The sequence below is a fragment of the Hermetia illucens genome, chromosome 6, assembly GCF_905115235.1.
Source record: "Hermetia illucens chromosome 6, iHerIll2.2.curated.20191125, whole genome shotgun sequence".
In the NCBI taxonomy this organism is placed as follows: Eukaryota; Metazoa; Arthropoda; class Insecta; order Diptera; family Stratiomyidae; genus Hermetia; species Hermetia illucens.
The window spans coordinates 34,189,069-34,215,632 of record NC_051854.1 but is presented as its reverse complement, the minus strand read 5'-3'; the positions used below and the strand labels follow the sequence as shown (position 1 = coordinate 34,215,632).

The following is a 26,564-nucleotide window of genomic DNA, read 5'->3' as shown; positions in this document are numbered from 1 at the left end:
AGCAGAAATATACGCAATAGAGAGATGTGCCTCTTTTAACCTCGAAAATAATTATTGGGGACAAAAAATTGCTATTCTACCCGTCAACTATGCGGTCATTAATGCACTTGGGGCCTACCAGATAAATTCCAAATTTAACAGACTGAACAAACTCGGCCCACTCAATAAGGTCTGGATACTCTGGGCTTCAGGACAGAGGACAAGCTAGGCAGGAAAGGAGCAGCGGCTCGTTTTACGGACCACAACCATTCTGTGGAGTCTGAAATGAGTTCGTGGCCACGACATTAAAAGAGGAAAGGCTGAGAAAGCTTTACTGGGCGAACTTACCTGGAATGGAACAGTCCACGGTGCTCAAGGGCGGATACGAACCCAACCGCTTGAAAGATTGTTTACACCTCACCAAGAGGAGCCTCCGGATTATAATGGGAATACTCACTGGCCACTGCAGGCTAAACTATCAACTAAAATAACAATAAAGTAAGTGTAAGGTATATTTGCTGCCAATCAAAGCAAAGAAATATATATGCACCTTCGATATTTTGACAAAAACCGAGATATCGAAAAAAATTTATTTATTGGTTTCGGCTTATTTTCAACCATTTGATAAAGATCTATAATTAAATTAATAAAAGCAAGGGAGCAAAAATGTGAAATTTCAACCTTGCATTTCTTTTCTTTGCGATCATGCTTGAATTTTAGGTAGTTTTGATTTAATAAAATTAACGGTAATAAAGGTTGGGATATTTATGCTGTGTGTCCCTTATCGCTCTCAAGCCTCGCAAAGCCTGCGACGACGAGCGCAGTGAATGTAGTTCCGTTTGCTTGTTAGGGTTTAACTACCAAAGCCGAGTTTTAAGGAGCTAATTAAGGTTAACAGGATTTCCTGATACCACCCACGATGACGCCAACAGGGCTAACGGCAGACATCAAATAACTCTTCTTCTTCCAAATACATTTGTGCCGAAACCTATTGGATAGGCTAGACACATGCTGCAAAGTTTTCCAATGGACAACACAAAGCTTGAGCAGTTCACATCATCATGTATGAGTGCAAGATGATATATGATACGATATAAATATACGTTTTACGAATAAAACTTAATAAATATAAATTTAATAAAATAGAAATATGAGTTTTATAAATATATTTATTTATTTATTTATTGGCATTTTGAGTTGGCATTTACTTACCAACTGACTACATATTTTACTCTTTTTCCTGTTTATGCTAACAAGCTTAGGCTATACTCTTATAAATTGTGCACTTAATGCATTTCGTTGCTTAAGTGCAAGTACGCCTTCGGTTATTTCTTAATTACATTGATAATAAAAATTCTTAATACTATACCAGTTCTTATTGCCTACGGCTGTCATTATCTAGAAAGCCATTGTTGTAGCACCGTCGTATATTCGTACGGAGGGCATGATGCAAATGTAACTAAATATAGTAAATGTTTTAGATCCGTACTCCTCCTTTGGAATACTCTTAAAATTGAAAAGAACGTTATTTGCTTGTTTCATTCATTTATTTTGTCCCGCTCGACTCGACTTCATCCTCTTGTACATTTCTTAAAGACTCATATTCTAAGTAACATATCTTGCGAACTAAAAAGGAATTTGTTTAGCAAGCGAAAATAATAACAAGTGCTATTTGGTCTGAAATTTGATATCTGCATGATAAGAATGTCCTGATGTAAAATATAACTCTCCAAGGTTTTAGAGAATATTTATTTTATAAAAGATTTTGAAATATGAAAGCTAGATAAGATTTTTATGTATGAATTTGTAGGGAACGATATTAATTGAAGTGGTATCGAATAGGATAAGTGAGATAAAAATGTATGGGAAGTGTAATTAGAGTGTGGGAGAAGATTTATTGGTTATTGGGGTAAGTTGAGTAATTATGTATATGAAATGAGTGGAGTTTGGGGAAAATTATATTTATTTAAAATATTGATTCGCTTGTCTATTCTGATGGTATGGGACGTTGTTTGGGTGGTTTATGGGTAGGATTGGAAGTGGAGGACTGTGGGGATATAACTATATGGTTACATTGATATGATATATGATTATTAGATCTAGAGGGAGTTTTTTCATACAGCTGATTCCCACCATTAATTAGTTGGACGTGTTTATACTAATTCTTAATGGAAGGATTTTTACGTGGATACACGTTTACGTCAATGCCTCCTTAATTATGAAGGAATATAACCCGAAAGAACGCAGGTCTCCCTGGTCTATCTTAATCCGTCCATTAACTTATTTTATGACAAGCAAGCGAGGCATGAGCCAAGTGGGATTCCCGTGCTTCACATGCCTCGTAATTTAGAATTTTGTTGTTGAATCTCCTCATAAAGATAGTTTTATTGCATTACAAGCAATTGTTATCAAAAACGACGTTGCCACAACAATGGCTAATGGTAGTCGGAGGCATATCAACAATTAGAAACAAGTCGGGAAACCGGAAGCAGGACGCTTCAGGTATGAAAGGTTTTGTGTATTTTTTTTATATAGACATTTGAGTGGGCATTTGCCCCATTAGTACGAAGCACGTGCTATATGCATATATTATGTGAGAATATCCACATTCAGTATGGAATTTGCACAGGAGCAACAATTCGTCCTATTATAATTGTGCGACTTCCATCAAACTTGCTCATGCTCTATGTTACACTCTACATTTCGTGGTGCTAAGATGAACTTAAGGGGGGTTTTCAAGGTAATTACAAAAAATTAGAGTAATGTACTATTATTAACTTTATTTTATTAGATATCGGTATGGGAGTATTTGTGAAAATATAGCCTAAAACAAGAGATATCTTTAGTATAGGTAGCACGAAAAGTGAAATTTGTAATTAGTTGGTAAATAATTTCCAAATTGGAAATATATAAAATTAAGGTTATTTACAAAACTTACATTTACAACCTCACGATGCCATCCAGTTACATTGGACCAACCTAAACATTCAATAAGATTTTAGGTGAGTAAATAAGACTTTGAAATGGACAAAAATGTACCATATCAGTTCCAATAAACTAATGCCGAATTCTAATAAGAATTCATAGCTTATTGGAATTATAGAACAACCAACAAGACTCGTTGTTGGTAAGATTTACATAAGATTAGCATAGACTAGTTACATCTTTCACATTAGACTTGTCACTTTGGAATTGAAACTTGATAGTAAATTAAGTCACTCATTGCCTTGAAACTCAAAATAAAAACCATCATTCTAGTTTAAAATCGGTTGTTCCTAATCATTGCTCCTCGTTAAATTTCTCGCGGAGGACTACGGTCTTATAATTCGACGGCACACTAAAAGAGAGCGCACTAAATGGCGAAGCTCACGAGGCAACGATGTACACTAGTTACGTCACACGTGTTGGATATCCCCCGGGAAACCCTTTTACCTGAACCCGATACAAGATCACAATACGTTATTACGAAACACACCGTAATAAACAGTCACAAATATGATTAGGGTTTTACGCGAATTTGTCGGGAGAGTAAAACCCGTTATTAAAGGAATGTATCCTGGGTTTTTTTTAGCGATATATATAACTGGCTTTTCCAGGATAGTAACTAAGGACATTATGTAAATAGAAATAAGAAAGAGAAAGGAATAGAAAATAAATGTATAAATACGTTGACTCACAGCCTGTTAGGGGATCTAAGTGTAAAATCGAGTGTTTTCTTCGTTATTCGCTCAAGAGGATTGGAAACCGCAACCACGACACCCTCTACACGTAACTGGCGCAGTCGGCCGTTCAACTACCAAGGATTTTATTTTCGGTGTTATAAGCGAAAACAAAAGTGGCGTGGGTACAAGATTTATTGGATGCCCTACCGACGTTGGAGCGTAAAGAAAATAATCCGCAAGTGAACAAATACAAAACGAAGAACATGGACTTCAAAACGATAACTGCACACATAAGCTCGTTGCCCAACTTCATGGTGGACCAGCACGATCTTCATACTTTTAAAGGCTCGATCGAGCTCAATCCAAAAGATGATTCAGACTTTTTCAGAAGATCAACAAACGCTCATCAACTATCAAATCATGGGAAAACCGAAAGACGTCGTTAACGCCTTGCCATCAACGCAGTGGACTTCGATTAAAGGGGCACTTCTATTGCATTTCGAAGAACCGGAATCAGAATCCAGACTTATGGAGAAAATACTGGCAGCACAGTTCACAACTCCCGCCAAACTATACGAGTATGTAAGTAAGTACTTGAATATTATTTGCAACAAAATTAAAACGAATGTTGCATATACAGCAGAACAAGCTGCAAATGAGATTAAATTAAGAAGGGAAATGGTGAAATATTGCTATATTGATAAATGTCCAGAGCCTGCAAGGGGAGTTCTCTGTGCGCATAAGCCCGACACTTTAGAGGCCGCTTACGCAGTTTTAGTGAATGCGGGATATGTTCGATTTAGTGTAAATCAGAACAGAAACTCATCCCAATACAATAATTATAATAATACTTTCCGAAATCATGTTAGTAATCGTAATAACGCTCCGAATCATTTCAACCGAAACAGAAATTTTTCTCAATACGATAATACTTTTAGGAATCAAGTTAACCATAATCTTCATCATAATTACCCTCCGACTCAATTCAACACAAGCAGAAATTCTTCTCAAAATAATTATTCCAACAACAATTTTCGTAATCAAGTTTACGAACCTAATAACAATCAGACTCAATTTAATCACCGTCAGAATTCAGGAAACTACAATCAGAGACCACATAGTCGGAATTTCAGGCGAAATGATCTTTCAATGCCTACCGATGTCTCAATGAATACAGCTACCACTTCAGGATCTTCATTACATATGGGCTTCGAAAATTTTCGATTACCAGCCTCGGAAGACTCCCAATTCTTCGATTAACCATCGAAGGAAGACTTTTAAAATGTCTAATTGATACTGGCAGTATTCATTGCATTATGAACTCAAAATTAGTAGGTCATAATCGGCGATATCCATTAGATATCATTCATCATGAGCACCATACATAAAAAAGAAGAAATAAGATATGGTTTAAAAACAGAATTTCCATCCGAGTTTCGTACAAAACATTATGTTGGGTGGAAATTAATCGATTTCGTATCCAATACATTCGACTGTATTATCGGTCAAAACGCCCTCTCCGGTACGCAAAAAATATAATTACAATCAATACTATTTCACTGAACTTTATCCAAGAAGGGGAAAATTATTCAATGATAGCAAACGAAGTAAGTAACATTTTAAATAAAGAGAGTTCTGAAATTCCCGAAATCTCAGTTAATCCAAATAATGAGACTAATTATACAACCGAAGAGGATTTAATGATAGAAAGAGTTAAGGATGAATTTGCCGACATCCAATATGACAAACATAAGAAACTAACGAAATAAAGCATGAGTTGAAGCTAACGGCTTCTAAACCCATATATCAACAAAATTATAGGTATCCGTACACCCTTGGAGATTTCGTCAAGCGTCAAATAAAGGAAGATTTAGAACAAGGTATCATCGTACCCTCCAAGTCTCCGTATAATTCCCTAGTATGGGTTGTGCCTAAAAAAAGCAACAAACATAGGTTGATGATCGATTTTAGAAAAATCAATAATTTAACCACTGCTGATAAATATCCGATTCCTCAGATCGGCGATATACTTGGTCAATTAGGTAACGCTAATTATTTTTCAAGTATAGACTTGGCAAAGGGCTTTCATCAAATTGAGATAAGGCCCGAGGATAGGCATAAAACCGCATTTTCAACAGACGAAGGACATTTTGAATTCACACGGATACCTTTTGGTCTAAAAAATGCACCGTCAACCTTTCAGAGGTTGATGAATTCAATACTAGCCAAATACATAAACAAAATATGTATCGTATACATGGATGATATACTTGTCTATAGTACAACTCTGATAGAACATGAAATCGCCCTAAGGAAAGTGTTTCAAGCTTTACGAAACGCAAATTTAAAGATTGAAATGTCTAAAACTTCATTCCTAAATAAATCAACGGAATTTCTAGGACACTAAAAAACTTGAGGCCATAGACAAATTTCCATTACCAGCAACACAAAAACAAATTAAATCATTTTTGGGACTAGCAGGATTCTACAGGAAATTTATTAAGGATTTCGCGAAAATTGCGCGAGCAATGATTAGATTTTTACAAAAAGACGCCGATTTAAATAACACTGACTACAAGGAAGCATTCCAAAAATTAAAACTGTACATCTCTAACCATCCTATTCTTCAATTTCCAAATTTCAATACACCGTTCGCAGTCACAACGGACGCTTCAAATTTTGCGATAGGAGCAGTGTTGTCACAGGATAATAAACCAATATGCTTTGCATCCAGAACACTAAATTCTTCAGAAACAAAGTTAGCAACAATCGAGAAGGAGCTACTAGTCATTATATATGCTTTAAGCTATTTCAGACCTTATATTTACGGACAGAAGTTCGAATTGCACACCGACCATAAACCTCTTACATATTTGGAAAATCTTAAAACTGATAATACGAAACTGCAAAGATGGAAACTGAAGTTAATGGACTACGATTTTCATATCAAATACATTAAAAGCAAGGTAAATGTAATAGCATTATCTCGTATAGAAATAAACGCTTTAGAGGGTGAAAGTGATTTAGCAACGCAGCATACTTCTTTCGAAGATAATTCGCATTATATTCCAATATCCGAAAAACCACTTAACTGTTTCTCTACCCAAATTGTTATCAAAGTAAGCGCAACAAAGGTTGCCAAGAAGGAAAAAATTAATCGAAAAAAAGGGACTACATTTTTTTTTAAAGAGTTCACTGAGATACAAGCTAAGTACGTGCTGAACAACCATGTACCTTTAATAGGAACTACAGGAATTAAGGTCCCAACTAAAAAACATTTATTGATATTACAAAAAGAATATAATATTTGGAAACAAGCAAATAGTAAAGCAACTCTGGTTAATGCTCTTTACTATCATATATGATTGTTCGCTCAGCGAAATCATGGAGATAATTGCAAAAATGCATAAACAAACCGTTTATGTTTATTGCGGTGTGTTTCGTAATATATGTTCTCGGTAAAATAAAAAAAGAAAAACTTTTTTATATAACATATCCATCCGCCACATTCCGAATAAAGTGTTCGTTGTCGAAAATGAGGTATAAAGCCAATCGAAGTTATGTTTTTACTAGATTTATAACCAATATATGGAATGTAAATGGATAAGAATTTAAGATAGATAATTTGCAGTTTGTAGAATTATTATACTATTAATTATTTAATTAAATTACTATGGACTTCATTTCGTCGAAAATGTCAAACGGTCCAAATTACTTTCAATTTGACACCGGATTGGCGCTAAACATTATGACGATATCGACTCATCTGGTAATATCAGATTTCAGATGTATTTATTGAGCAAAGAAGAGAATTATATGTGCGGTACGAAAAGAATAATAACTTAAAAGCTCACGCGTTACTAATTAAGTATGTAATGCTAACCTAGGGAAATATCCGGCCTAGCCGGTTACATGGTATAAAGTGAAAAGGTGGTGCATGTCAATGCTCATTTGATATAACATGTGCTTAAACCTAAGAATAATTTATAACTTACATCAAACATAACACAAAATAGTACTCTGTACTGGAAAACGGGAAAAAGGGAGCTTTTAGCTACCGGTGAACAGGATTAATTGACGGGTTTGGAGTAAAGCGTAGTCCTTTCTCAATGGTAGCATCCCGAGAAAGGCCTACCTTTTACCCGATTTCGATCTGTGTAAGGACAGTGACCCAAGGCGGGAGGGATGAAGTGAACTGTGAGATTACGGGGCATGTATTGTGGAGCCTAATTGGTAGAAGGAAGGACCTTAATTTAGGGAAGAAGTTAATGCTTGCAGATATCACATACTGTACAGGATAAATAATGTTGACTGTCTTAATCTAGACTAAGTAAAGAAAAACAATTAAAAGTGATCTACACCTGCGCGGGGATTGACTGCCGGAAGATTGAACTTACGCGGTTAGCCTCTGTGAAATTCCGGGGAGGAGTTTTGATGAAAGGAGGGGATGAAGGAGGGAGGGGAGGCGAGATGGTTGAGAGGAGAATTACTGTCTGAGAGGAGAGCCAGCCCTGAAACGTAATACCTCTGCTCGCGTAACAATGCATTGCCTTTAGTAAGATTTTTTACCAGCGGTTTAGGGTGGGACAGCCGCTTTTTCAGTCTGACGTGCGACTTTTTGGCCCCCTACATGAGGATGAATGATTCCGTAGCCTACACAATGACGAAATCTATGAGCGATACCATGACCGTCCGGTTGTGGATAAAATCCGGCTCAATAGGTTACGGTGGGCGGGTCACTTAATCCGTATGGATGACGATGATCCAGCCCGGAAAGTCTATAAGGCAATATCTATGGTAGAAAAAGAAGACGAGGCAGACCCTGCCGAAGATGGAGTGATGGCGTAGGCCAGGACGCCAGACAACTGGCAGGATATCGAATCAGTGGACCTCGGTGCAAAACCGGGATGTCTGGAGTTCCTTATTAAGGCAGGCCTATACCGGATACCGGTTGTTACGCCGTTGATGATGATGATGATGCGACAACTTGATCATGTGCAGAATTATGGGACAAACCCCGGAAGGGTCGTACAGGGGAGAGTTTTGGTGAAATGTTAGGTTTGAAAGATTGCAAGCTGCAGTAGAAAGTATCTCGCCTGTTTTATCGACTCGAAAAGTCGCCGAGGTTAAAACAGAGCGAGTGAATATTAAAAATAAAAAAAAAGTGTTTGAAACAGGGTTGATTACGAGTGTAGCAAAGGATTGAAAATGTTGGATCCGCAACGGGAAAACAGACAACTCAAAACTTGTGATAAAAACACTTAGACGTCTGTAAATAGCAGACCGTACTATTTTCTCGCTGAAAGAGATTTTTATTGTTTTAGGACTGACAGTAGAGCGAACATTAAAGAAATGGGCTGCAAAGATCAAACCATACCTTGCAATCGTGGATTATGTGCTACAACTACTATCAAAATCAAAGACATTATGGAAAGACTGTGCGTGTTAGCTTTTGACTAGATGAAGATCAAGAGTGCTTTTGAGTATGATAAGACCGACGAGTGGTACCTAAATTATTAGCTTCCACAACCGGGCACTAAGAAAATAAAAATTTTTAATTTTATGTGTTACGTTTATGCTCTTTATTGAACATCAACCTAATTGATTGATTTTATTATCAATGAATTTTCCAATTTTTTCTTTAAATTCCTTAAAGTGAGGTCCTGTGGTTTATTATTGATTACAACCTTTGATTTATGGCGGGCGCCATACGGAATGCAGGTTATCATAGTTAAACGCTCAGAATGCTCTCGGACTCGTACTATTTGGAAGCGCGCGTCTAGCGACCATAAGCAAACGGAACGACATTCACCAAAAACATGCTGGCGAGCTTAGCGAGCGCCTGGTGCAACGTACTTAGCTTTGACTTTAGCTTAGATGGCTATGATTTCGGATAGCTAATGACGTTAGTTACGCCGTTTTGAGTGAGGGTTCCGTCAGTTGGAGTGTTATGAAAATGGATCATAAACAAATTGAAGTACAGAAAAGCGTCCGCGAAGAAAGTGAACATATCAGAGATATGTTGAAAGATCTTTGTGATTGGGAGAAAGAGATAAAAGAAAGGGAAAATTCTGTTCAAGGGGAAGAGCAAAGCATTAAGGTATAATTATTATTTCTTTTTGATATTTTTGTAAAATTTTATTGATTTTAGAATGTTCCGATTCGGAGTCACGCTTCTAAACATAACCTGAATGACCAGAAAGTAATAAATGCGACGACTGAAACCAATATTTGTAAGTTGTAGCCATAACGTGTAGCGATATTAAATTCTTAATTCTTTTATACACACTTATTGGAAGTATCATAATTGTAAGATGCTTAACCTGCTGTAACCGCAAAGATGGTAAAGAATCCCAACCTGACGTACATATATGTTACATTTCCACTGAATGGTAGACTTCCTTCTACCATATCGAATTGAGAATTGTCTATTACGGTATTTTTGTTTCGTGTGAAACGACACCTTATTAAAATCAATTTAATGTCTGTTACACCCGATTTACTCGGAAACGGCTGAACCTATTGTCGTGAAACTTGGTGAGAAGGTGTGATCTGTAAATCCCTTTACATATACCATACACCAGTGGTGTCATTTTGTGTTGAGTTTGCGAAAAGGGGATATAAAATCTTTTTTCTCAGAATATGGTCATGTGGGGTATCAAGGAGGGGACTCGATTAATTTCTCGAAACTAATCTTATTTCTGATCTTAAGTGAAACATAGGGGAATGAGGGCTGAAAATGTGAACCCAAAAAGTGAAACAGGTCAACAAATAATAGCATATTACCATACTATAAAATTTGACCCAGAGACCCCGTTCATTCTAGAAATAAGTCATCACAGGACAATTCTGAAAAGTTTGAAGGCAATCGAAGTTAATAAAGTTATAGAAGGACAAAGTAAATTTTTTGCACTCCAAGACGTTTATGACGTATGAACGGCGCGCGGGGTGATAGGGATATTTAAATTTTAATTTTTGGATTTTGCTAACTATTTGCATATCAGTTTCAGTTACTGGAGACCGACATATATATGTGTTAATGAAGTTTACGGGTAATGTCCAATAAGATGGACATATGTTTATGTTAGCGCCAGCGGTATTTATTTTATATACAACTATGTACGCTTTTGGGAACGGAGTAGAGGCGAAATGCGTAAAGATGCGTTAAATCAATTTGTACTTATATGTGTATAAATTAATATGCCGCAATAGGCCATTTTTTGTTTATTTCGAATAAGCAAAATATTTGTTTTATGTACAGATTTATATCTTCGTGTTTGGCAATATACGAAGAAATATTTTGCATTCTTAGCTATTCACGAATGGAACAACGTTCATACAGAGTTGCTCACATAAGATGAACACAAAACATTTATACTTGAAGCGTCCAACTCGTATCTCGACTTGTTTATCTAGTGGTCTATCGGGTTGCTCAGATCCTCTGGGGTATGACTTAGACTGGTGATGCAGTCCAACTAGGAAGCTGTAACGGTGAAACGACGAATTTGAAATTTTTTCAAATCTAAATCGTTTTAAAATACAACCCCCTTATTCCATTTACGATTCACACGATTGTACTAAATACAGTGTAACTTTAATATGATGAGTCCCAATATAACAATTTCCACGATATAACTAATTCTACGAAATCCTCTGGAATTGCTCGTAAGAATTCATGCAAAATATACTATCTCATTGCGAATACATTTATCAAAAATTTCTATATAATGAACTTTCAATCCTAACAGAATATAAATAGTATAATTTGCCTCTATTTAAAGAGTTTTGTCATAATCTTATAACCTTATAACATTTACGTAAGGTATCCTGCCAATTAATTACACACAATTCCAAAATAACAATTCGTGTGTCGATAGGTTCAGACATGTTAAATTTTTCGTAAGTCTCATTATTTGTCTCTTGTTAAAAAGAATCGTAGACCAAACTAATCTCTATATAACAAACTTCACTGTAATAAATTATTTGGTATAATGAATATTTTCTAATCCCCTCCGGGTTTTTGTAATTATCTCCCAGAAAATCAATTCACGGTAATTTCTAGGTAAAATCCGTACAAAATAAAATGGGCACCGTAACATTTAATTAAAATACGTTTACTCTCTAAGCTTACATGGAGGATAAGTTGCCAACAGTCAGACAGTTCAAGTGTGGTGGGTCTTATGACTACTCCAGAGGCAAACTCGTAAATGATTACATTCAAAACTGTATGGAGAAAATCGGGTACCGTGATATCTGAAAATGTTTCCAACGAATTTCATCGAACTAACGTCTACTTTAAAAAATGTTTCTACGGTCTATACACTAGGATAACTGTAATTTATCGAGTAGTTTTCTTTATACATTGAAGAAGTCATGAAAAAAATAAAGCAAAAAATTTGCGAAAAACTTCGACAATATGCTAAGCCTTTTCATTCACAATTTTATTTGGTAAAAAAAAATTGTACATTCACTTTTACATTAAATTCCTTCTAGGACGATGTAACTCACAGTTCCCACCTTCCCATCAAATTTAGTGTCAATAGGCAAACCGGTTTCCAAAAAAAATGCTTGTGACAAACAGACGGACAGACAGTAAGCTGATTTTAACAAGGTTTCGTTTCACACAAAACCTTAAAAATATACGAATAGACGTGAAAACTGCAATACATATAAAACAAGATTAACGAGGCCATAAAACGATTCGAGGGGAACATTTTTTTTTAACTCTTGATAAACAACAACGATAAAGAACAATGGATTCCGATATTAGCACAACTTAAACAGGCAAACACAAAGCTAACAGATTTCACAAATAAGGTAGAAGACTTGTGAAGACAATTAACAAAGGCCTTTATTTCGGAAAATTTCGCGGAAGGTGAAGCTGCTAAAAAGTTAGCAGAGAAATTTGCTATACAGACAATAGCTGAACACGTCGCAAATAACGAAACTTTCTTAATCCTACATGCTGGTAACCTGAAAAATCCTTCCGATGCGATTGGCAAAGGAATAATTATCGATAAACCTATTTCAAAAGACATATCATTAAAGCTCTTAACAAATAAGTCGGGATACCGGATGCCGGGCGCTTCGGGTATAAAGGTTTTTTGTTCATCTCGTTAACAAACTAGCTGTGCACGATATTCGTACATAGCTAAGAATACAAAATATTCCGAAATATTTTGCCAAAGCCCAAGATACACATATGTACATACATACAAATCAATGACATAAATACTATGTTCATTCTAAATAAACATTGACTATTACTGCATCACGACGCATGGAAATATATGTCCGCATCTAAATTGATGTAACGCATCTTCACGCATTTCCACTTTACTCCATGCACAAAAGCACGTACGTAAATTAAAGACCGCTGGTAACCAGAAAACATATCTATTATATTAGTTACTACCCGCAAGGTTTATTAGCATATACATATATACACCTGTCCACCTGGAGTAATTGACACTGAAATGCAATCGACTCCGCCGTTCATATAAGTTCACTTTATATGCCATAAATTTACCTGAAATGCGAAAAATTGAACTCCTATAACTTTGTTAATAATAGTTGGACTGTCTTCAAACTTTTCTGAATTATGTCCTATATTATCGTCTTGCTGACATCAAATTTTGTACTTCTAGGATGAACTTAAGGGGGACTTTCTGGTAAATTTCCAAAATATGGTAATATACTGTTATTTGTTGTGCATATATCGGAATGGGATGTATTTTCAGGCCTAGATTTTGTTTAGACACACCACCGATTTTTTTTTCAGATTTTTCGGTTGGGTAGGTTCGGAGAACGAGACCAGTTTCACTTTTCTGGGCACACATTTTGTGTCCTACCTCCCCTATGTTTCACCCAATCAAAACAATAATAATAGGTCTAGAACTAATATGAAACTAATAACATAGTTGCTAACGATTTCCCACTAGACACCGACGCGATCCTAGGTTTAGAGTTGCTTACTAAACATAGAACAATATTTGATTACGGTGCCTGAATATTAACAGTGCAATTTAATCTAAAAAAATTTTTTAATATTTTCAAAATCCTATTTTTTCTAAATATCTCAAAAAGTAAAACAGATAATAAAAAATTCTAAAATGCGAAGATGTCGCCCTTCTCGCTAAAAGATAAAGTAAACAGTTTTTCACTTTATTGAAAAAATAAAAAAAAAAATTTTGGGTAAATCATATTTCTCCGAAACTACGAACTATACTATATTAAATATACCAAAAATCTAGGGCTTAAATACAGTAGATTCTCAGGAGATTCGGTTCACTTTCAATTTATATGAGAAAACCACATTTTATTTATTTTTATATAAAAAATTCAGGTAATTACATTATTTTGATCATAATTGCGTTATTAGTGATCACCTGGACTTGTGCCATACCTTATTTTAAAAGTCTTCTCAATCACTTCAAAAAGCATTGGTTTAATTTTCGCTAGAAAGCTGCTGGTTTTGTGCTATTTAACCTTGAAATTATAAATTTTTCGTTTAGCCACTAAGAGTTTACGTTTGATCAGCTATAAATTAGTTCATATTGCACCTAGAAAAAAATAAAAAAGTTCCCCTTTTTGATATCAAATATTGTTTGTTCCTGCCTCATATCATTTCTCCATAAAATGCATGGTTTTCGAGTTATTTGCGAAAAATCCTTTAAAAACATGCATTTTCGATGAAAAAGCGACATGAAGTAGAATTGCCAATAGCCTTTGCTAGTAAAACATTCACGAAAGATGAAAAAATAAACCTACCATTGAAAAAAGTTAACAGCAATTCATTAGGCAGTAAGATACTTTAGACCATATATTTACGGTAAACATGTATGAGACAGATAATGCCTCGTCGCCACTGGTCAGGCATTGATTCGCTATCCCACACCTTGAGCACAAATTGATGAACCACTTGGTGTAATTGGTCGCCTCCATATTTAACCAATTCGGCTGTAATTCCATCGACTCCGGGCGACTTATGATTTTTAAGCCAATGAATTGCACGGATTGTTTCTTCTACACTTGGTGGTGTCAGTATTTGTCCGTCGTCTTCAGTTGGCGGTACCTCCAACTCGCCGATGTTCTGGTTGTTCAGTAGTTCATCAAAGTACTCAACCCGTCGCTCTTATATGCCCATTCTGTCGGAAATCAGATTTCCCTCTTTGTCTCGGCAGGATGACCATCGAAGTGTATAAAGCTTCATCCTGCTGACTTGTTGGTAAAACTTGCGCGCCTGGTGCGGTTGCTCCCTATAGTTTTCTAGTTCACAGACTTGTTGGTTCTCCCAGGCTCCCTTTTTCCGTCTGTGAAATCGCTTCTCCGCTCGACGGAGTTCGTGATAAGTCTCTGGGCGTGCCCGTGTTCTTTGAGAATGCAGCATTACTCGGTAAGCGGCATTCTTCCGATCCGTTGCTGTATGTAAGCTGCATTCATCGTCAAACCAGCCGTTCCGACTCCTTTTGCGACTGGGGCCTAGTATGTTTGTGACCGTATCAATGATAACGTTCAGGTGGTTGTGAAGATCATTTCTTGATGCTTCATTTCCAGGTCCTCTGTTGACTGCGGTTATTGCGGCATCCATTTCCCTCTTATAGGTGTCGCGGAGGGTTGTATTGTGGATGGCTCTGTGTTAACCCTCACCTGATTGTCAGAGGGGATTCGGGGTGGAGTTGTTATTTGAGCTCGCACTCTGCCAACGAGATAGTGATCCGAGTCTATATTGGCCCCCTTATATGTTCTGACATTCATCAAGGCCGAGAGGTGGCGGCTTTCAATCATCACGTGGTCAATATGGTTGAAAGTGGTCCGGTCTGGAGAGGCCCACGTTGGTTCGTGGACCGCTTTCGGCGCAAACCAGGTACTTCCAACAACCATTTCGCAGTTCGTTATCATTAGTATTTTGATGTAATCTATGGGAGCCAACGTATCGCCCGAATACGGGCTCCTTCCCTACTTGGCTGTTAAATTCCCCAAGTATGATTTTGATATCATATCTGGCACAGGCTTCGAGGGTTCGTTCCACTGCTTCGTAGCAGGTATCCTTCTCCGACTCTGCAGTCTTTTTAGGGATATCGAATTGGTGGACCTCGGCGCGAAACCGGGATGTCTGGAGTTCCTTATTAAGGCAGGCCTAAACCGGATACCGGTTGTTGCGCCGTTGATGATGATGATGATGACGGACAGACAGACAGATAATAAACCGATTAAAATTTATTAAAATAAGGTTTTGTTTTACACAAAGCTTTAAAAAGGAAAACTAAAACATCCCCATGGACCCCGCCGTTCATATAAGTTCACTTTATATGATTATTACGTCCGACACGTCTTAGGATGTAATAAATTTACTTGAAATGCGAAATTTTAATTTTCCGTAGCTTTGTTGATAATAATTGGATCACCTTCCGAATTATGTCCTATGCTGCCTATGCCTAAGCTGCCGTCAAATTTTGTATTTCTGGAGTGAACTTATGACGGTTTTCCAGTAAATTACAAAAAAATATGGTAATATAATATTAATAACTTTATTTGTGGAGATTGTCTCAGATTGAATCTAAACAAAACTGAATTTTTAACGACCGGTCCCCATGAAAGATGAACAATCAGCGATTTAAATACTTCGGGCCAACGCTATCAGTCAATGGGTAACTGTGTTATGAAATTGCTTAACGCATTAACGCAACCTGGATGAAGTGGCGTTCCACAACTGGTGTTCTTTGTGATCGACGTATCAACGAAAGTCTCAAATCTAAAATGCACCCCAATGTCGTCCGTCCTGTCGCTCTCTATGGTTTCTGAGTATTGGCCGAGTAGAAAAGATAATGAACGGCATCTTGCGGTAATGGAGACGAAGATGTTGCGTTGGACTAGTGACGTGACACGTTTTGATCACATCCGAAATTATCATTATGGGGTTGAACCGATCGTGGAAAAATTGCGAGAGAAGCGCTATAATAGCGTGTAGCGACTCTTCTCTAGGAAACCGGTCCCTGTCCAGCGCACATCAGCCCTATATTGGGACAGGGTATCGGCTAGCTGCTTGGTAGCTCCATCTCTGCACAAAGAGCGTCCGTTCTATGAGGAAATGCGTAAATCGTTATTCCGTTGTCGTTGCCGAGTTCTTCTTCTTTTTCTTCAGCCTTTGTCCCGTTCACAAGCGGGGTCGGCTTGTCGTTGCCGAGTTAAACATTGTAAAATCCTTTTGTGGCTTCGTAACAAGTTGTTTTCCATGTAGGGTTGTCAGCCCTACCCAACCCCCAACCTGGGAGACCAGTTGGCACAATTTGTCCCGTTTTCCCGTTTTTAGGTGCGGGAGACTCGCCTTCATCCTTATCCACCTGCAACTTTTCGTTAAGAAAGAGCTCTCAGCGGTCACCACGTGGAGCTAGAGATAGGGTTTGGTAGTAAAGCTGTTGATGTTGGCTGAGCAGGCATTTCCCAGGTTTTATGCTCCATCGTGGGTACCAATCCACGTTTCGCCCTGCGACTTATACTACCCTTTGACCACTGGCTCTAATATCATTCAACCAATAAAAGGATCAAATTTTTGGCGCTTGAGCCAGGATGTATCGGGAAGCATAAGCACATAACTCTACAAGCACATCAAGTCTACTCCAGCCGTTTGAACATCTCCTATTCAAGGTTAATATCAATGGATATCATCATATACACAACACAGCTCTCAAAAATCCAATTCAACAAAACGGGCGTTAATCCTCACACAAAAAAATCAACAGCTAGCGGACGAAATTAGGCAACAGCGGCTGCAACTACAAAATAAAATTCGCCATCATCAACTTCAAAACAACAGTTCATCAGAATTTGGCATCCTCATCTCCATGATACTAGCTTCGAAAAATCGACCGCTCATGTGTAGGTAACGAACAGTAAAACCAAACGCCAAGTTAAGCATACCACTCATTGGTGCTTCACCAAGGGTTGTTTCGTTGGAAATTCGCATTTAAAGCCTTTCTTCGAAGCAAGTATTACAATCCAAGTATCGTCAGCCGCCAAAATACGACAAAACAACTTGTAACAACCATATATATATAGTTAAAAAAGCCCACGGACCCTCTTCCCGCCCAACCGGACCGAGGGGCGACCAACCTAAGGATGGGCTGAAGGCAACATCCAAAGGCCCGCATCACAGCGATGATGCGTTTTAACGCAAAGTGTGTACGGCCATGTGAAAATGTATTCCTACATCCCAATTGTCGCAAACACTTCAGACAATGACGCGGAGGTTCTACACTACAGAGACATTGATCTTATATCGAAGATAGTGCGGATCAAGACTGAAACCCATCAGGTCAGATTGTTACCGGACAGGACTCTTCGGACTATAGCACAGGTTACAAGGATAACCGCTTTCTGCATCTCCACGTATAGTCCAGCCCTAAGATCGAGCGTTTTCAGCGCTTTATGTAAGTTCTGCGAGACTAATCCCGTCACTGAAATTACTACTGGGACTACTTCGATCTTTTGTAGTCTCCAGGTCTGCTTCATATCGTCTGCCAAGGGGCCGTAGTTCCGGAATTTTTCGTGCTGTAACGGTACGGCTACATCGATTATGAAGCACGCTCGTTCTTCCTTCAGAAGCAGAACTAGATCGGGTCTGTTATGAATAACACTATATATATATGTTACTGGCTGATTGGTTCCCCATTTATCGTGGAAATACAATTGTTAACAGTTGTTTAATTTCTATTGATGGGACCCCGGGCATACGAAGACAATACCCAGCAAGGTTAAGAGCCGGTCAACAACACCCAAGTGGCTCTTGGATATTTTGGCGGTTATGCCGTCAACCACCAGGGACGAACCCACTCAAAGAATTTATTGTTCGCGCCTATTATCGTGTCACGGATTTGGAACAGAATCCACCAGGGTACAGACACCGACTCCATCGTCCGTTCATAGCTCGCTTTCGGGAACTTATTCATGTTCCGGAGCAGGACGTCAATCAATACCGGGTGATAGTGAAAAATAATCGAGTTGCCCTACCAATTAGGCAACAAATTTTCCAGGAAGTTTCACTTGAGCTCGGACTGGGAGCAGCTCGAATACATCACCTACAAGGTACTCCATGAACTGGGGATATCAACCCAATTTATAATTGGGCTTTGATTGTATTCCAGTTCGCATTCACAGAATATGCTGAGATTCTCACAAACGCTAGGACAAAGATCATTACATCATTGCCGCCGTTGTTAGAATTTGACGCCGTTGTCAGAATTTTGGCTAGCGAGATTACTGCGACAGAGTTTCATTGCCTAGTCTAAACTGCAGCTGCCAGATATATTCGCAGGAGAACTTTACCGTTTTGGATGTTTCGATTCAACAAAAAAGTCGAAAAGTTGAGAAAGGAGATTGGTCTTGTCACGCAAGCACTTCTTGGAAATCCATCAACAAGAATGCACAGATGCGTTGAAAACTACCATCTCTCCAATGATGTGCCAATTGAAGAAATCCTCGCGATGCTGAAGCATAAACTTGCGATATGCTCCAATTTCATCGATAGTTATCAAAAATACTTTCAGTGTTCTTCTAAAATCAAAGGGGATTTTATAAAAATCCTACTAACCCAGGTTGCGAAAGTAGCCTCGATTTGGATAAGGCAGCCAACATGGTCCTACATCTTATGCATTCATGTGAGGCCTTCCCCGAAATGATTATGCCGGTCATAATGACTGACGTAGAAGCAGCCCTTGATTCAGTGAGATTTGAACCGCGACCTTCCATACGACAGCCTTGTCCTCTAACCACTCAGCTATTCGGACACACAGGGTGCCTTTTGCCCTTCAAAATGTCGACCAATTACTTGGCTTCCTACCACCTACAAGTTTTTCACTGCAGTTCTCTGCGCGAACGTTTCAAAACATCTTGATGTTCATAAATTGATAGCTGGGGAGCAAAATGATGCGCAAAAGGCTCCCGAGCTTTTGATTCCATATCACATTACTGCTTACTACAAGTATTACGCTTCTACAAAATCAACCCCAATTTGGTTCTTCTCCTGAGAACAGTGATGAAGAATTGGAGCACGAAGCTATCGGTATCCTCATAAACGTCAGGAGAGATATCAATCAGGTGTGGCCTTTTCGAAGGAGACTCTCTCCCATTATTGGCATAAAAGCAAATACGGGTTCCAAGTCAAACATGGAATATTGTCGAAATGTACATTAAGTCATTTAGTATGTATTGACTCCTGGCTGGGCATCACCATCCAGTTTAGCAGGGATATCGGCATACAATTGGGATTTGTGAAATGTCGCATGAAGACAATTATTCAGGGAAAGCACACCGACAACGAAGGATACAGCCAGAATAAAATCCAAATAGAGGGTATGGATTCGGATGATGTCCACAAATACCTCGGCATATTGCAAGCAACAACACTTGCTGTGGCTCTAAGTTGCTGGGGCAATTTGAACGGCGTCTGTATCTTGTCCTGAAAACAACTGTTCGGGAAAAAAAATTATGGTAATCAACAAGTTCGCCATTCCCGTTCTTTTATATACCTTCGGTGTGATACATTGAAGTAATGCCGATTTAGGATCTGTCAATAGACGGATAAAGGTAGTTCTTGCAAACGCCACCATGCACAATAAAACTGCCGGGATTCAATGTCGAATGTTACTTGAATCCAACAGAAAATTGACATGTGAAACGGAAGTCATCAAAAATTGACTAGCGATGCACTATTCTATGAGACCAAAGCATTCCTAACTTCAGTCCAGGATGCTCAACTACCAAACAAAATACTTCAAACAGTACATCCTTCATGACTCCTCAATTACCAACTGCAGGTGTAAGTGGAGCTGTGAAGAGTAGACCATCTAGCACATAACATCTGCGTGCAAGATGTTAAGCAATACCGAGTACACAGTCATTACAACTCTGTCTGCAAGATTCTCCATTAAAACCTTGTGTTGAACTTAGTGGCAATTTACCATTCTTGTTCTAAGTGTCTATATGATCGGGCCAAATTACTGTAGCATCACACGACTACAGTGTTAGTCACAATAGACCCGATCTAGTTCTGCTTCGCAAGTATGAACGAACGTGTTTCATATTCGATATAGGACCGGAATATGGTTGAAAAACTTTAAGAAAAAATCTATAACTACGGCCCCCTGGCGAAATTGGAGACTACAAAAAATCGAAGTAGTCTAGTCGTGATTTCAGCGAGGTGACTAGTCCCGAAAAAATTTACATAAACCGCTGAAAACGCACGCTTTAGGGCTGGACTATACATGGAGATTGAAAAAGCGGTCATCCTTGCAACCTGTGCTATAGTCCGAAGAGTCCTGTCCTGACTTAGTCCAGTCTCGATTCGTACTGTCCTCCCTTTAAGATCAATATCATATTGATGTTAATCGAAAACAGTACGCTCATTCTTCCTTGAGAAGCAGAACTATATAGGGTCTATTGTTATTGACACTGTGGTCGGTGGCAAGAGCGTGATCCCGCAGTAGCTTGGCCCGATAATTTTCCAAGATTTAGTCCAGTCTTTAAAGCTTTCAATCTCCGAATTTTTACAGCCAAGACCGATTGACATGAAATTTGGGGTGCATACGGAACAAAAGCTATATAGTCCCGATGTGCGCCTCTCCCCGGAGGGATGTGAGACTCCTTCTCCTGGGTGGATTTTTTTTCGAAATACTCACATAAATGGTCACTTCTAAGCAAAAAACGTTTAGTGAAAATGTTTCGTACAATAAGCAGTTTTCGAGTTATTTGTGTCCAAACATCGTTTTTTCATCGAAAAAATGCATGTTTTTCAAGGGTTTTTTTGCAAATCCAATTCGTTAAAGACTCCACACCGAACTCAAGTGAAACTTCGTAAAGAATTTGTTGCCTAGTGTTTTTCCGTCCCTGGTGGTTGACGGCATAACCGCCAAAACATCCAAAGGCGATGGCCGCTCTAGTGTTGTTGAATGACTCTCAACCGTGTTGGGTACTTCGTGTGCTGGCTACCGTTAAAAATTTGAACAAATGTCTCTAATTTTATTCCCACGAGTAATAGGAAACTAGCATTTTGAGAAGAGCCGCTGAAAATACAGTGTAACGTCACTGCAATTCATCCGATATGTGGGTCGATTCCTTCACCCCGAATTACGAATTTGTTAAGGTTTACTCCCCCAGAAAGAAGCAAAGGATTTAAGAAGACAAACAAAGATGGAAATGTTCTGCTTGTCCGCGGCTACTTATTTACAAGATCAACTTGCGATATTCGCAGCTGGTCATGGATCAAGCCATCATCCGCAATCCATGACATGAACCTGCGCCCTGCGTTTGCCAGTTAGATCGGGGTTAACTTGGTACGCCGTATTTAGAGTCATCGAGTATTGGCTTCGAATTCGTTAGCTGAGACATTAGATAAATAACGACATTCACGTTCAGTATTCTTTATCCAACCTCACTTATGTTTATTAAATGAAATACGTTTTTTTTTTTCAAATGCAAAATTAAATCCAATACATTTACCCTTTTTTTCTAGGCCAAGTTGAAGGTAATACTGTAAAGGACTCTGATGATTCGCCTACATTTTCTAAAAAGGAGTTGGCAAATATATCAAAGGAAAAGGGAAATTCTCTAGTTAAATTGAGTCTATACGAAGATGCAATATATCACTACAATGAAGCTATAGCATATTTTGGTTCTGATTCAACATTTTACACCAACAGAGCGCTATGTTTTTTACGCCTAGAGAAGTTTGTAGAAAAATAAATGATTAAAGTCACAGAGTCATTTTGGTAAGCGCATATTGTTGCTTTCAGATATAATGAATGTATTGAAGACTGTAACATTGCGATAAATCTCGATTCGAAATGTATAAAAGCATTTTATCGCCGCATGCAAGCCTATGAGTCTCTTGGAGATATAGATAAATCACTTGCTGATTGTAATCGAGTTTTGAATTTGGACCCTGGAAATTTAGATGCTAAAAGGAGCCAAGATCGTATCAAGAAAAGGAAAAACAGCTTCAATTTCAACCTCTCAAAATCATTTCAAAGCATACGTGATGGTACTAAAGTTTTAGAACCAAGTTGGACACAAATCGATGGTTATATGAAAGAAATTCCAGTTACTATTAAACCTCCACATCAGCGGTCAAAGGTATGCAGAGATGACATTTTTGACCGCCATATGACGATTAAATATTATTTTAGAAACCAATAAAGCGAGTTCCAGTTGAAGGGATTTTCATCGATGATTCTCATTTAAACGAAATCCCAAACGAGGTTATCGATAAATTATTTAACTGTAATGATTGTGGCGGTTTTAAGCAAGTCGAACCAAAACAAAAAGTTGATATTACACCAGAAAACAAGAAGTCTGCACAAAGAGCGGATACAAATACACATCTTGATGCTATAGGACGAACAGATGTACCCAAATTGAGAAAGGTACGGTTTTCATGAAAGATTTTATTTTACGGTGACTTTTTTCTTTTTATAGATCGATAAAGTACCGGGTAAACCAAACTCTCCAGTACAATTCTATGCAACGTGGAAAGATTTGGAAAAGGAACAAAAATTCCTCTATTTGAAAGTAAATATATGACAATAAAAATTTTACGTAATGCTAACTTCTTTACTATTACAGCAATTAGAATCTGCCAATATTTTGAAAATTCTTGGAGCTGGGCTCGAAGTAGATACTCTGTCTGAGATTTTATCAATAATAAGTGAATATTACATTAGGGACAAATGTGACGTTTCTATACTGTCTGAAATCAGTAAACACGATGAAATCTCGATTATTTCTATGTTCCTTTCAGACAAGGATCATGAAGGTTCGTAGCATGTGCAAATCGGCCACATTTACATTAATGGTTTTTATTTTGCAGCTCTGGAAAAGATTGTGGGGTATATGCGACAAAGTGGTTACGATGAAAATCTAATTGCCCATATATGTACTAAATTTGCAGTAAAGTTTAAATAAATATAAATATTGTTATTTAAAGTATACTGTTTTTATTTTAGACCTACCTGCAAGTTGAATTTTTGGTATTCGAAGGCAATTGGTGTTACCTGTTTGGTTGTTCTGTTTATTGTTTATTTTACTTTCCTTTGTGGAAAATAGTGCAGCCATTAAATTTCGTTCATCATGTTATTTTGAATGAGACTACGCTTGTTTGATTATTGTCACACTTAATGGTGTGCAAGTGATAATTATAATGTTTTTTTGTCAAATATGAGATTTGAGGAATATTTTATTCACCGGTCACCATAGTTTACAGGACGCCCTAGCGTTATCTAGAATATGCTATATATTATCTATGATATAACAAACGATTCGCAACTTGTAAGCTACAAACTAGCAAACACCAAAAACAAATTTCACCCCCATTCAATTCATTCATATTTCCTTGATTCCTCTAGATTTCAGTTCAGAAAGTATTCTGAAGTTAACTAATCTAAAAGTTTGATTATTTCATGGTTTTTGAACCTAATACACCTTATGCATGTGTTTTTGTTGTTCTCCGAGGCCCCGGCAAACAGTGAAGCATCCACGTTGCGCACAATGACTGCCGATGAAACTGATGGTAAGGTGTTGACTAAGATGCTAGCGGAAACGGTATGCGACTTCTGAAGCTCATTCAGAAAACGATTCTCTCTCCGTTCGTTTTGTGCACACGACGAGTTCTCTCTTTTAATGTTTCATTCCTTGCGTTGTGTGAATCTCGTATGTGAAAAATATTCCCTGTTTTATGCTTTTTTTGCAGAAAAAAAGTCTTTTTGGTCATTTATCTGAATATCATTAGGGATCCCTTAGGGTAGCAAATCATTTTATCAGTCACCTCATTATAATTATAATATATTAGGGATATTAATCAATTTTCGGGCTACGTTATTTTCGTGTGATCGGTCGGTCGGTCGCTATGCTTAATAGACTTAAAAATGACTATATTTTTTTACGCCGCAGTAGTAGTTCCACCTGCCAAATTACCATATCCGTAAAAAAAACAATTCGGGACGCTCACTTGTTAATTACAATGGTTTAAAAATTGAATTCTCACAAGGCGGAAAAAAACGCGGTGACGTCATCGAGCGAGCAATTTTAATCTTATCTACGTGAAGGCATCCGGTTTAGAATTTATTACTTGCTACTTTTCAAATAATCAATGAGAACAGAAAGTGGGAGATTGATGCGTAAATGGATAATCCTTCAAGTTACTTTATGTTTCGGCAGTAATGGTAACAAACTGTATAGTAATTTCCGACATTTTTACATGAACGGCTATAAAACATACGGTTCTGAAAAATTCACAGGCCAAAAAAAAAAGATTTGAATGGGATTCGAATCTTGGGCACATTGAATATTCGGCGGTATCTCTTCTCTTGTAACTTGATCTGAATAATAGTGAAACCAAATTCTAACGCAATCGTATATTATCAATTAAGACTGGAGTTAAAGTTTAAAAAATGTTAACTCACATTGAAATGATCCTCACAATTTAAACCTGACTCCTGGATTCCATCGGAAAATCTCCTTCCGGAACGGCCAAAAAAGTTTTATTTGTGTAGCAAGGTACGAAACAATATTTCATCGTGGTCCTTGGCATTTCACGCTGGAAATTAGTTTGACAGTTTTATATTTTTATGCGTAACTGCCAGTTGCCGAGCTACTGAAGTTTCTTGGCTCGGGTCGTGACGTCACTCAACATGGCGCGAGCTTTTCAATTTGTTTGAATTTTGTTGAAATTTCAAATACATATAACTTCAAGCACGCGGTTTTTTTCCAAAAACCGTCTTTGAGAGTTTTGTTAGAATGCACCATAAAAGTGATTTCCGCCATTAGTGAAAATAAAGCGGGGAGTCTTTTCTATCTCAAATCAATGATGAGATTGCATCTCTTGTGTACTGATATGTATTGTATTCTGGTACAGTTGCAGCTGTCAAATTGTATGATCAGAAGATTTGCTTTCGCATTATTGGTTTGAATGACCGAAGAGATTCACCATGGAAAATTCATCTGGAACATCGACGGGACTCATTACGGCAGCACATTGCGCATTGAATATATTCGCTATCCCTTCACTTCTTCTTCTTCAGCCTTTGTCCCGTTCACAAGCGGGGTCGGGTCGTCGTGATCGGCTTCGCCCTTTGGCTCTATCGAATGCCTGATCTGGGTGCAATCTTGAGGCTTTCAAATCCCCATCTAGCGCATCAAGCCACCGTTGTTTAAGTCTGCCTTTTGGTCGTTTACCATCGACTTCGATGTTCAGACCAATCAGTGAATTCTCGTTTGCACGAATTGCGTGACCATACCATCGAAGACGCCTCTCTCGCAACTTTTCCACGATCAGTGCAACCCCATAACGATCGCGGATATCCTCATTTCGGATGTGATCTAAATGTGTGACGCCACTAGTCCAACGTAGCGTCTTCGCCTCCATAACCGCAAGATGCCGTTCATTGTCTTTTATAGTCGGCCAACACTCAGAACCATAGAGAGCGAATGGAAGGACGACATTGCGGTAAATTTTAGATTTGAGACGTTCGTTGATACGTCGATCACAAAGAATCCAAGTTGCGTTAATGCGTAAATCGATTTCATAACGCAGTTCTCCATTGGCTGATAGCATTGACCCGAAGTATTTATCGCTCAGTTCTGGGCAGATTACTGCCACTGACAGTGATTGTGCCTGTTTCATGGGGATCGGTCCTTAAAAATTCAGTTTTGTTTAAATTCAATCTGAGACCGTGTTGCATGAGGCGATTATTCCATTTTTGAATAAGTTGCTCGAGATCATTTTTGCTATCAGATGCTAGGAAAACATCATCTGCATAAAGCAGTGTGTAGGGCGCTGGGCGTTGGATATCCCGTGTGACGGTGTCCATAACAAGAACAAAGAGGAGTGGTGAGAGGGCGCTTCCTTGATGAACACCAACAGAGACACGAAGC

The 26,564-nt window shown here is 38.1% G+C and overlaps 1 protein-coding gene across 1 annotated transcript; it reads left to right on the top strand.

Annotated features, from left to right (window-relative positions):
• Positions 1-9,483: 9,483 nt before the first annotated feature.
• On the top strand, positions 9,484-23,618 carry LOC119660113 (RNA polymerase II-associated protein 3). Its single transcript, XM_038068503.1, has 8 exons — positions 9,484-9,741; positions 9,793-9,874; positions 22,150-22,363; positions 22,430-22,769; positions 22,823-23,059; positions 23,112-23,204; positions 23,259-23,448; positions 23,503-23,618. The coding sequence occupies exons 1-8, from the start codon at positions 9,592-9,594 to the stop codon at positions 23,595-23,597; spliced, it is 1,401 nt and encodes a 466-aa protein (XP_037924431.1). The 5' UTR covers positions 9,484-9,591; the 3' UTR covers positions 23,598-23,618.
• Positions 23,619-26,564: the final 2,946 nt, after the last annotated feature.